At 44.3% G+C, this 13,519-nt stretch overlaps 1 protein-coding gene across 4 annotated transcripts; it reads right to left on the reverse strand.

Annotated features, from left to right (window-relative positions):
* Positions 1 to 7,276: 7,276 nt before the first annotated feature.
* LOC109871076 (uncharacterized protein C21orf62) lies at positions 7,277 to 11,888 on the reverse strand. 4 transcript variants are annotated; one of them, XR_004204809.1, is made up of 4 exons: positions 11,763 to 11,888; positions 11,526 to 11,651; positions 8,638 to 9,558; positions 7,277 to 8,539 (listed from the first exon to the last, which is right to left on the reverse strand). XR_004204809.1 is itself a non-coding variant. In XM_020461909.2 (3 exons), the coding sequence occupies exon 3, from the start codon at positions 9,493 to 9,495 to the stop codon at positions 8,734 to 8,736; it is 762 nt and encodes a 253-aa protein (XP_020317498.1). In that variant the 5' UTR covers positions 9,496 to 9,558; positions 11,526 to 11,651; positions 11,763 to 11,888; the 3' UTR covers positions 7,277 to 8,733. The 4 variants fall into 4 exon arrangements, 2 of the variants coding, with proteins under 2 accessions (XP_020317498.1, XP_031657238.1); XR_004204808.1 differs by having other exon boundaries at positions 7,277 to 8,557; XM_020461909.2 differs by having other exon boundaries at positions 7,277 to 9,558.
* Positions 11,889 to 13,519: the final 1,631 nt, after the last annotated feature.

The following is a 13,519-nucleotide window of genomic DNA, read 5'->3' on the forward strand; positions in this document are numbered from 1 at the left end:
TAACAAAAAATAAACTAAATCAAACAACTTTTCTGTTAACAAAATAAACCATATGATCCATACACAGGCTCACGGGGAACCTGGGAGGGTGGGCCTTCAGAAGTAAGATCCTTAAGTCCCAAAAACTTTCTGCCGCAAACACAATAATGTCCAGTTTCTTATTATTATACGTATTTGTGACTTGTGCCGCACAGTTTATAACTGTGGAAATGAACGCCACAAAATCCACCCTTTTAACGCACAGGCTATCTTTTGGCTGGCAGCAAACATTTACTACAGACTGTGATGCGTCCACAACCACATATTCACTAGCATCACTTATTTTCTCAATTCTGTTAATCGCTTCTGCATAAGAGATTCGATTGACCGCTCTGATTTTTGTCACCTCAATCTCCTTCACGTTTACAGGGCACTCCAGGATGTCTGGATTAGTTTATTTTGTAAATATTTTCTTAACTATATTTTCTGAAAACTGCATTGTTCGTTAATAAAGGCTTGAAAAGAATCATTTCACGGTAAGGTCTACACTTCACCAGGGCGTAGCCTAACGTGATCAGAAATCTCAACTAGCAAGCAAATCGCAGCAATGAAGAATTGAGTGCGTGCGCGTGCGCGTTCACGCAACACCGGTCCTTGGCGTTATGCCGGAATAGGCGAGACCAAAAAAATTCGCCCCAGCACAAAACTAGAATAGTCCCAGTAAGCATAATGACGTTAAAAGGACATCTAAAATACGTATTTACAAGACGAAGTTAGGTTCAATTTAGGTTCTGAATGGAAGGTGAAAAGGTATTTTCCATATGTTTAAATAACATTTTCCAGGATTTTGAAAAGGCATCTTTTCCCCCCAAAAAACAAACATATTTTATGGATGTTGAAATCAGGTTCATTTTCGGTTCTGAATGAAAGTTGAAAATAAGTAATTTATATACGTCTATGTTTGGGCCAAATCAAGAATGGTCTAGACTGGACAAAAACTGAACCTAACATATGATTGGTTCAAATTTGGTCCGGATCAAAAATCTATGTCTGTGGACGTTGAAATCAAGGCCTGTTCGGAACTGCACCAAAAAAAGACATCCTCCTGTGCTAACTGAGGTATAACTTACAGTGTTGCCTAAAATTACATTCTTTATGAATGCCCATCGATGTGGTAAACTTAGATGTCGGCTTGTGCTTACTGGGGTGTGGCCTACAATGTCATCCGGCAATGTAATTTTATGAATGCCCATCCATGTGGTAGGCCCACCATCTATAAAACAGGAAGTTGCATTGGCTTTATTAGTCCTGATTCCTGTGACTAATTCATTTGTCTATTTAAGCTCTGAAATCAGCTACTCAACTTCATCAGGAGTTCTCGAGCCTATTTGCAGTGTGTTTACACATAGTGGGAAATGTAGAAGTATTTGTCTTGTTTCGCTATGATCAGCTTGTCAAACATTGACCGATATAATCTTGAAACCACTGATCATGACAATGGGAGTGAAACTCCTGGACAACAGTTGTGATTTCTCCATTCTTGTCCTGTTTTTAGGATATGAGTGCCATTTAGGTTCCGGTATTTGATCTGGAGAAACCTACATGATGTAAAAAGTGTCTGCATCATTATACATATTTTTATTTCCAGTCTGTAGGCAATAGAAAAGGCCACACTCTTTCTACCATATCCTATTTCTGCTACATGATTTACGTTAGATTAATGAAAAACATTGGTGGAGCGCTTAAGAGATGCGTCCCTTCACCCTGGAGAGGTGCGCAGGGAATGGACAAGCAAAATATGTTGCAGTGGGTACTGCTTATTAAATGCGGCATAAGCACACACCTAAAAAGCCCATATGCCACTGGTTGAGAGAAATTGTCATTGTTTGTGGGCAGAATTATGTGAGGTTTTGTGTGTTGTTGTTGTTGGAGGTGCATCTTGGTCAGTTTAGGTCGTTGATCGGCCGCCATATTCGGCCGCCTAATGCCCCATGTACACTATGAGCGTTGCCGACAAGCTCTTTATCAAAAAACGACAGGTCCCTCAGACTTTCTTTTTCTTCATTCACCCAGTGGCAGCGGATCAGACACCAGCGGATCAGACACCAGCGGATCAGACACCAGCGGATCAGACACCGGGAACCAACCACAGCAGGAGTTTTCAGGTAAATGGTATTCAAACTGAACATCTGTCGTCACCCTTGAGATGACTCCTTTGACAGGTGCTCTACAGCGAAGTTCAAAACCCAACACTTCTGTTGTTCGGATTCTTTTCAGGCTCACTGCAATCTTCCTCTGTTCTTCAGAAAAACAATTAATACATATGTACTCCACTTTTTCCCAGCGTTTTCACAATTTTCGACACCTCAAACGGGTTTCCCACATAAGCATCCCAACAAGAAGCGATTCATTATCATTCATACACATATCCTCCACTCCAATTTTAGACCATTTCCTTTTTGTTCCAGTTTTCACTACTACCGTTGTCCATTCAGAACATTCGTCTTCATCAACTTGGCTCGACGCGCTGCTTGATTCGAACTCAGGATCCACTTCCGCCATCTTTTTCTTTAGCCGGAACCATAGTCCTCAACGAATGGACTTCTTCTTCTACGATATAATGGCAGTCTGCAAACCAACGTTAAAGGTGCATGCCGCCACGTACTGGGCTGGAGTGTGTGGTCAATCACAGTTTGCAACATTTCTGAATCCTCCTACCTAACTCAGTACTTCTGAGAAAATACAAAATAAACCTACTAACTTCTAATAGACCCTCCCCTTCCCACGAATGCCTTCCAACCCCCCCAACCCCCAACCTCAATGACCCCACACTTCAATCTTTCCCTCTCTTCAACATACTTACAACAATATAACAACACATGCTCCACAGTTTCGCGACCATACACTTCAGACACAAACCATTCACATGCTTGCTAACCAGTTGTAATGACGAGTTCAATGTACAATGTCCTAACCGCTGTCGAGCAAACACCACCTCTTCCTTCCTGATCTGACTTTTGAATCTTGGTCCACCGACATTTCTTTGGAGGGCATATAAAATGCCGGCCATTGGGCTCAGAGTCCCATCTCTTCTGCATCTCTCAAAATGTCTCTTAAATTTGGTCTCACCTCTACCCAGTGGAACATTAATATCAATTATGTCTCGTTTCAAAGCTCTTTTAGCTAACTGGTCTACAATTTCATTCCCTTTCACACCTGAATGTGCTGGGACCCAGCAGAATCTCACTATCACACCCAGTGTCTCAGCTCTCCATAATAACATGAATACCTCCAATAGTAAATCCCTTCTATCAGATTTACCAGATGATAAACTATCCAATCCAGAAAGAGAATCTGAGCATCCTATAATTCTAACAGGTTGTACGTCCTCCACCCACTGGAGGGCAACTATTATCACCAACAGTTCAACTGAGTGTTCTGACAGTTCATCTGTCACTCTTCTACATATCTGCACATCAAATCCAGGAAGGTAAACGCTCCTGGGCTCCACTATCTGGGTTCTTGGATCCATCTGTGAAAAGTGGTAAAAAAGCATAACTTCTACCAATGTAAATGTCAACCAGTTTCCCTTTATCACTGACTTCTGACCAATCTTTCCTTTTTCTCTACCAAGGTTAGATCAACAACAGGATCTGGGAGTAACCATGGAGGAACATCCTCTATCAACACAGAAAAGGTCAACCTCCAACTCCCTTAAACCACTGTCATCAGCAAGCTTTCCAACTGTCCAACCAAAACCACTGCCTTGTCTACTAGTTTATTCCCATCAGTCATCTACAACAGTAGCAGTGGGAGGCTCAACCTCACAGCCTTTCAACCCAATAAGCTAATGACACTTTATTACACCATATATCCAAAGGCATCTCACCTGCCTCCACTAGTAAGACACATACAGATGTTGATTTAAATGCACCAATACGTATCCTTTAAGCTATATACCAGATTATGTCCAGTTTATGAATCAAAATCTTTGCTGCTTTGCTGTTCCATAAACTATACACCTGGAAAAGGGAATGGATTTGAGTTGGTGCCCCTCAAAACATTGAATGTTTTTGTACTTTGCCGTTTGTGTAGCTCCAAGGTGCCCTCTATGGGCCATACACTGACACCTGTAAATGTGTGCGCACATCGACACAGAAATAATTGCGTTTTAGACATTGTCACTTTTATTGGTTTTTAATAACATAATACTCATATTCAACATTAATGGAGTGTAGACATAGCCCACACTCACCTATATAAACAAATGATTTCTACCTTATAAAACAGTCAATAATCTGCCTTGAACCAAATTATACACAAATAAAAGCCACCAAACTGTGATACGTGATTTATAGATGACGTATTAAATATGTCATTGAAGGCTTGTACCCAGAGCAATTTATACAGCCAGTCCCAACACCAGAGAGCTTTTCTATATGTGATTTATACATGTTTCTGCAAAGCATACAGTTGAAGTGGAAAGTTTACATACACTTACGTTGGAGTCATTAAAACTCATTTTTTTCAACCACCCCACACATTTCTTGTTAACAAACTATAGTTTTGGCAAGTCGGTTAGGACATCTACTTTGTGTATGACACAGGTCATTTTTCCAAAAATTGTTTACAGACAGATTAATTCACTTATAATTCACTGTATCACAATTCCAGTGTGTCAGAAGTTTACATACTCTATGTTGACTGTCTTTAAACAGCTTGGAAAATTCCAGAATATGATGTCATGGCTTTAGAAGCTTCTGGTAGACTAATTGACATGATTTGAGTCAATTGGAGGTGTACCTGTGGATGTATTTCAAGGCCTACCTTCAAACTCAGTGCCTCTTTGCTTGACATCATGGGAAAATCAAAAGATATAAGCCAAGACCTCAGAAAAAGAATTGTAGACCTCCACAAGTCTGGTTCATCCTTGGGAGCAATTTCCAAACGGCTGAATGTAACAAGTTCATCTGTACAAACAATAGTACGCAAGTATAAACACCATGGGACCACGCAGCTGTCATACTGCTCAGGAAGGAGACGCCTTCTGTCTCCTAGAGATTAATATACTTTGGTGCGAAAAGTGCAAATCAATCCCAGAACAACAACAAAGGATCTTGTGGAGATGCTGGAGGAAACAGGTACAAAGGCCTCTATAACCACAGTAAAACGAGTCCTATATCGACATAACCTGAAAGGCCGCTCTGCAAGGAAGAAGCCAAAGCTCCAAAACTGCCATAAAAAAAGCCAGACTACAGTTTGCAACTGCACATGGGGACAAATATCATACGTTTTGGAGAAATGTCCTCTGGTCTGATGAAACAAAAATATAACTTTTTGGCCATAATGACCATTGTTATGTTTGGAGGAAAAAGGGGGAGGCTTGCAAGCCAAAGAACACCATCCCAAAAATGAAGCACGGTTGTGGCAGCATCATGTTGTGGGTTTGCTTTGCTGCATGAGGGACTGGTGCACTTCACAAAATAGATGGCATCATGAGATAGGAAAATTATGTGAATATAATGAAGCAACATCTCAAGACTTCAGTCAGGAAGTTAAAGCTTGGTCGCAAATAGGTCTTCCAAATGGACAATGACCTCAAGCATACTTCCAAAGTTGTGGCAAACTGGCTTAAGGACAACAAAGTCACGGTATTGAAGTGGCCATCACAAAGGCCTGACCTCAATCCTGTAGAACATTTGTGGGCAGAACTGAAAAATCATGTGCGAGCAAGGAGGCCTACAAACCTGACTCAGTTACACCAGCTCTGTTAGGGGGAATGGGACAAAAGTCACCCAACTTATTGTGGGGAGCTTGTGGAAGGCAACCTGAAACGTTTGACCGAAGTTAAAAGATTTAAAGGCAATACTACCAAATACTAATTGAGTGTATGTAAACTTCTGACCCACTGGGAATTTGATGAAAGAAATAAAAGCTGAAATAAATCATTCTCTCTACTGTTATTTTGCCATTTCACATTCTTAAAATAAAGTGGTAATCCTAACTGACCTAAAACAGGGAATTTTTATTATGATTAAATGTCAGGAATTGTGATAAACTCAGTTTAAATGTATTTGGCTAAGGTGTATGTAAACTTCAAACTTCAACTGTAGCTACCTTCAAAAAATGTCCTGATATGATACAGTGAAGAAAAAAAAGTGCTTGAATCAAAAGGTGCTTTAAAATCAAAGTAGCAACACTAGTTAACAAACATGACATGAAACACAAGCACCCATCTCCTGCTACGGAGGCTCATGGATCGTTCTGCCCGGATTGTGAGTGACTGAGATATACTTTAGGGTGCAGACAGTGAGCGTGAGGAGCGACACATTTTGTTATGACCTAGCCTAAATGTTTAATCCACAGTAAATGGTTCCCCAGAGGTGTGACCTAAATTCTCCAAATGGGGAACACTAGCGTCAGATTTCTGTCTCTACAGAGAGAGCCTGTGCTTGAGAGATTGTATCCGAGTTGTGTTCCGTCCTCATTAACATGACATAGGAAATGTTTTAATATTCCACTGGAATATTTCACTAATGCTATGTAACCGAATGTGTAGAATTAGAGACCATATTCAACATTGCCAGCTCTCTTAAATACATGGATCTGGTTGGGATCTGATGCGTCTGAATGTTGTAGTGTCATGTCAATGTAGAATAATCCAGAAAACTTCATTTCCCAACTGTCATTAGTGAGTGTGTTCTGGAGTGACCTAATCTAGAAAACTTCATTTCCCAACAGTCATTAGTGAGTGTGTTCTGGAGTGACCTAATCTAATCTAGAAAACTTCATTTCCCAACAGTCATTAGTGAGTGTGTTCTGGAGTGACCTAATCTAGAAAACTTCATTTCCCAACAGTCATTAGTGAGTGTGTTCTGGAGTGACCTAATCTAGAAAACTTCATTTCCCAACAGTCATTAGTGAGTGTGTTCTGGAGTGACCTAATCTAGAAAATACCCACCATTGCTCACCACAGGGCAGGCAGAGGAACTGAAGCGTCACGTCACCCATCTTCAACAATTATCTACAAGACGAATATAAGAATATGCATGTACAATCGCACGCCTAGGCACACGCACACGCAGAACAGAAGTGTTGGCTGCAGTCGGTTTGTGAGGGTGGTTTTAGATGAATGATATGACTATGTCTCTTTCCGGATGTCAGCTGAAAAATAAAACATGTGCTATTTGTTATTTGAGTTGGAGATCAGAAAATATTTCCTAACACCTCTTGTGATGTTTCTTCTTCTCCCTCTTATTAATATTTTTTTTTTAAACCAAGGGTAAGATTTATTAACTTTTACTAACATGGTCTAATCCCTGGCAGGGGTACTACTTAAAAACTAAAAGCGTACATTCTAGAACATGAGCAGAATGACATATTGTGGACCATAGGGGTGAGACCAAGGCCGTTCCAGGACAACCCTGTATTCTAGAACACCAGAAACGCAGTGATGTAATCAATCCAACATGGGCCGGACGGACCCAGTCACCAGAGCACACCAGTCCAAAAGGCTTCTACGTCAGCTTCATCTTGAATGACAAAACCCAACCAAGTCCAGCTTAAGGTGGGTCCACAACCGTACAGTTCAACTAAGAACAGTCACATGACCTGACGATCCATTAGGGTTCCAACCAGGAAGACCCATTTATAGGGGAGCCATGGTAACCTGCTTCAAAACAACATGCCTTAATAGGCCATCTGCACCGAATAACTGAAGAAAAGAGCAGCTGGCAAAGCTAACTGTCAGATAGCATTCATAACAGCAGGCCTATAAGGTAACTGTCAGATAGCATTCATAACAGAAGGCCTACAAGCTAACTGCCTGATGGCCTGCTGTTATGAATGCTTACAAGCTAACTGTCAGATAGCATTCATAACAGCAGGCCTACAAGCTAACTATCTGATAGCATTCATAACAGCAGGCCTACAAGCTAACTATCTGATAGCATTCATAACAGCAGGCCTACAAGTTAACTATCTGATACTGTAGCATTCATAACAGCAGGCCTACAAGCTAACTGTCTGATAGCATTCATAACAGCAGGCCTACAAGCTAACTGTCTGATAGCATTCATAACAGCAGGCCTACAAGCTAACTGTCTGATAGCATTCATAACAGCAGGCCTACAAGTTAACTATCTGATAGCATTCATAACAGCAGGCCTACAAGCTAACTGTCGGATAGCATTCATAACAGCAGGCCTACAAGCTAACTGTCAGATAGCATTCATAACAGCAGGCCTACAAGCTAACTGTCTGATAGCATTCATAACAGCAGGCCTACAAGCTAACTGTCAGATAGCATTCATAACAGCAGGCCTACAAGCTAACTGTCTGATAGCATTCATAACAGCAGGCCTACAAGCTTTCTGTTAGTCTTTAGAGCAGCAGACGGATGCCGTCCTTGTCTCGTTCTCTGTCTCGTTCTCAGTCTCTTTCCATCTCTTCTTCTCTGCCTTGCTCTTGCATTGATACTGCAAGATGTCTCCTTCTTCTTCTCAGAGATGGTTGTCTTGTCTTGTCCAGAGTCTTCTTGTGGATATTGGAATAGTGTTTTCTGCAGCGTAGAAACGCACTATATAGAAACAAATTGAAAAGCAGCATAGCTGCAGTAACATTCAGTAACATCAGGGTGAATGGAGCTCTTGCACTTACCACTTCAGTGTTATCCATCCAGCCCAGTCTAGTTTCCATAGATCTATTTAGCTGAGGGACTGACCCAGCCCTGCTCTCTGCTCAGAGCCTACAGGTCTAGTAGATGAAGGTGAAGAGGCAGTCCTGTTGGGGGTCTGGGGGCTGGTCCAGAGGGGTGGAGGGGTACAGGGGCTGGTCCAAGGCGGTGGAGGGGTACAGGGGCAGATGGGGGAAGTACTGGGAGAGGGTGGGCATGGGAGGGGCGCTCACGCTGTAGGCCTTTAGGGACGATAAGCCATTAAGCAATGCTACATCCAGGAAGGAGACATGGAGGATAGACGAGGGGTCAGTGGAGGCTAGGGACCCCATCCCGTCTATATCCTCAGTCCCAGAGGCGATTGTGAGGACCTGCTCCGGGTGTGGGGCACCCTGGGCAGCGCTGTGGACCCTCAGCTTACGGAGACCGAACAGGGCCAGGTACTGGGTGGGGATGGCCAGGGACCCGGGTCCACAGTAGGACAGGCGCAGGTCTGGCACCACACTCCCATTCAGTAGCTCTGTGAGGACCCAAGGCTCTCTGAGCCACATGGTCAAGCTACCCTGCTCCCTCAGGCCCCCAGGGGTCAGCTCTGAGTGCGACATGGTGCGGCAGCTGCACAGCAGGTTTGCCAACGCCTCGTCACAGTCCTGGATGTGGGTGGAGCAGCTGCATTTCCGCAGGCTGTTGCCGTGGGCTGCACTGTTGAAGAGCAGGGTGCTGTTGCCGGGGCCCGTGGTCGAGGCGACGGTTGTGGGGACGAGTAGAACCCACAGAGTCCACAGTAGCCACGGCAACAGGACAGGAGGGAAGCGACAAGAGGAGGCCCTGTTTAGAGACATCTCCACGGAAACCAAATGGACTACATCTTCACCGAGTGGATATCCTGAAGCCTGTAAACAAATCTGTAGGATGGGAGGTGAAAGTTATGCAGATTTCTAAAAACAAAGTGTACTTTGAGATAGATTTAAACCTAATATAGACACCAAGACAAATCAAAAACAAAGCAAAATTGAAACCAAGACAAATCCTACCTGTGGGAAAAATGTGTCAGATAACCTTCTGCCTCTGTCACAGAAGAACTCAATCATACTCACTCGCTCAGAATAGCACATGATAAATCTCTGTTCTGTCCTACAGTAACCTAGCTGCTTCTTATTTAAAATTCCAGTTTATTGGTTGGAGGTCCGTGAGAGACAGCCAGCTGAATTCAGCTCTTTATTTCCAGGCGCCCGTAATTTAGCCCAAAAATGTTTTGCTCTCCAACTTTATTGGGGAGAGGTCCTTCAGGGCTTGGGCTACTGCGGATGGCATACGACTGTCTATAAAAATGCCTGTACCGTGCTGCGGTAAAGGCAGAGGCCAGCCACATTAAAACTGTCAGGAAAAATAAAACACTGCCTCTTTCTTTCCCCATCGAGGAGCAGAGGAAAGGAGAATAAAGGACTTCCAGAATAACTTTTTCCCTCTTTTTGTTTTTAAAGGAGAGGACATTCCGATGTTGTGATTGGCATCACAGTTGGACAAAATGTACTTAGTTGTCTGAAACAAGTCTGAAAAAAAATAGAAGGATGGCTCTGGTCACAAAGAATCCTATTTATTTATCTCTTATATAATCAGCATATAGCGCTGATGATAGTCTGACAGTCTGGCACTGTAGTGGCAACTGAAGCGATGTAAGAGGATATGTTTGGTTGAAAAGCCAGACTAACAGAGGATTCGGCTATGTCGATCCCCACTCCTCAGCCTAGCATCAAACATCTCTTATCCATCACAAAACATCAAGACATTCTCAGTCTTTAAACGGAATATACCATAGACCTTAAACCTAAACTAGAAGCTCAGCAGCCATGACTCCATACAACACTGTGTCAACTTACTCCCACTCTGTGTTAAGGTGTCTGACTGCTCCATGTAGCGTTTGTATCCTTCAATCACCGGATCCCTACTAAGTACACAGACCACAGCCCAGTCTACATTACCAGAGCCCAAGCTCTACAGACTACTGTTCTGTTCCATTCCTATACAGACCACAGCCATGACTAACAGGTCTGCATTACTATAGAGCTCAGTGCAGCTTTATAGACTACTGTTCTGTTCCATTCCTTCCCACTCCTTTACTGTCCCAATCCAACGTATCCCCCTCTCTTTATGTCACACCAAACTTTGCCTCTCCCTCTGTCTCTCTCCCTTGCTCCCTTCCACTCCCTTCATTAGCTTCAAGCTCCAGCTGCTGGGCCGGATGCTGAAGGAAAGGAAGACGGGGAGGGAGAGAGAGAGGAAGGTGGCTGCTGTTCCAGTCAGCTATGAGGAGCGGCGCAGGGCATTCCTCTGACATCATGTTCCGCATGCGGCCGCAAGCACCCAACCGAATCCTCCCTCTCTTTCTCTTTCTCTGCCTCTCCAAATCATCCCTCTCTTTCTCTTTCTCTGCCTCTCCAAATCATCCCTCTCTCCCTCTCCAAATCATCCCTTTCTGCGTCTCCAAATCATCCCTCTCTGCGTCTCCAAATCATCCCTCTCTCCCTCTCCAAATCATCCCTTTCTCCCTCTCTGCCTCTCCAAATCATCCCTTTCTCCCTCTCTGCCTCTCCAAATTATCCCTTTCTCCCTCTCCAAAATAGTCACTCTTTTTCTCTGCCTCTCCAAATCCTCCCTCTCCTTCTTCCTCGAAATCCCATTTTCTGTCTGAGTCTGTCTGTCACGTACACACACACACACACACACACACACACACACACACACACACACACACACACACACACACACACACACACACACACACACACACACACACACACACACACACATACATACATACATAGGATAAATGAGACGATGTGGCTTGATTATTAAAAGTATGGCTACTTACAGGGTAGAGCGCAGGCAGCAGTCAGGGAGGCATGTGCTTCTCAGACGTTATGATTCAGCTCCGCTCCAGACGCTGCAACTTAGCCTTCCCCATCTGTTGGCAGACACAGTGGAACTCCTCACCCGTCTAGCAGACGCAAGGGGGAGAAACAGTCAGCCCAGAGAGAGGCACAGAGGGGAGAGACAGAGAGCGCTGGGAAGAGTGAGAGAAGGAGAGGAGAAAGAAAGACAGACTTACTCTCTGAACATGGGATAGCACGGACAGTCTTCGGTGATGATGACACGGGACATAAATAATCTGCCCATTTTCTCCTCATGTCACTCGCTTTCATTCCCTCTCTCTCTTCTTTCTTCCCTCCCTCTTCCTCCCCCCCTCCCTCTCTTATTTCCCTCGCTCCCTCTCTTATTTCCCTCCCTCCCTCTCTTATTTCCCTCCCTCCCTCTCTTATGTCACTCCCTCCCTCTCTTATGTCACTCCCTCCCTCTCTTATGTCACTCCCTCCCTCTCTTATGTCACTCCCTCTCTCTCTTATGTCACTCCCTCCCTCTCTTATTTCACTCCCTCTCTCTTATTTCCCTCCCTCCCTCTTGTCGATGTTCCTCAAGCTGCCATCTGCTGGTAGAATATAATAAGCCTACTACTGAACAAATCTTTTACCATTCAGACTAATACAGACTACTTACACTATTAAAATTGCAGTATTCAAGATCATATCTATCAAATCATGTTATTTGAATACCAAACAATGAATCTGAAATGTTTTTACCCCCCCCCCCCCCCCCCACACACCGTTTGTCTTCCATGGAACATTGTGAGACTGGGGCTCATGGGTAAGGACTGACAGTGTACAGAATAGAACCAAAAAATCTAAGAGATACCTCTGCTTGCAGGACCATGCATGATTTGTAGTATTCAAACCCTCTCTGCCATGACTCACTCACCAAAGCACACTAATACACTGGCTGTGTCCGAGTACCATTACTTGTGTAACAGTATAACTTTAGACCGTCCCCTCAACCATACCCGGGCGCGAACCAGGGACCCTCTGCACACATCAACTCTTCACAGATGAAAGCAGGTGCACACTGAGCACATGTGACAGACGTGACAGTCTGGAGATGCCGTGGAGAACGTTCTGCTGCCTGCAACATCCTCCAGCATGACTGGTTTGGCGGTGGGTCAGTCATGGTGTGGGGTGGCATTTCTTTGGGGGGCCGCCATGTGCTCGCCAGAGGTAGCCTGACTGCCATTAGGTACCGAGATGAGATCCTCAGACCCCTTGTGAGACCATATGCTGGTGCGGTTGGCCCTGGGTTCCTCCTAATGCAAGACAATGCTAGACCTCATGTGGCTGGAGTGTGTCAGCAGTTCCTGCAAGAGGAAGGCATTGATGCTATGGACTGGCCCGCCAGTTCCCCAGACCTGAATCCAATTGAGCACATCTGGGACATCATGTCTCGCTCCATCCACCAATGCCACGTTGCACCACAGACTGTCCAGGAGTTGGTGGATGCTTTAGTCCAGGTCTGGGAGGAGATCCCTCAGGAGACCATCCGCCACCTCATCAGGAGCATGCCCAGGCATTGTAGGGAGGTCAGAGCAAGTGACGTCACCGATTGAAGCGCAATTTAGCGCGCACCACCGCTAACTAAGCTAGCCGTTTCACATCCGTTACATTGACATAGCTGTCTCTTTGCTCAATGTGAGGGCCAAGGCCAGTGGTAAGCAACCCTGTTCCTGGAGTGTCGAAGGTACTGAAGGATTTTGTTTCAACTAGGCACCACACCTGACCAACTGAGCTAATTGATCAGTTCAGAGATAAATTCAACACACCTGGTCTTCCAGGTTGGGTAAATGAAAAACAGGAAAAGCCTGAGGCAGTCTAGAGTTGTGTTTGAATATTGGTGTGACCACTATCTGCCCCGTGCAGCGTCACATCTCCTTTGCATAGAGTTGGGCCTCTATAGAAAACACACAATCTTGTGGCCCAGTGG

This window comes from Oncorhynchus kisutch, linkage group LG2 (assembly GCF_002021735.2).
Source record: "Oncorhynchus kisutch isolate 150728-3 linkage group LG2, Okis_V2, whole genome shotgun sequence".
NCBI classification, from domain to species: Eukaryota; Metazoa; Chordata; class Actinopteri; order Salmoniformes; family Salmonidae; genus Oncorhynchus; species Oncorhynchus kisutch.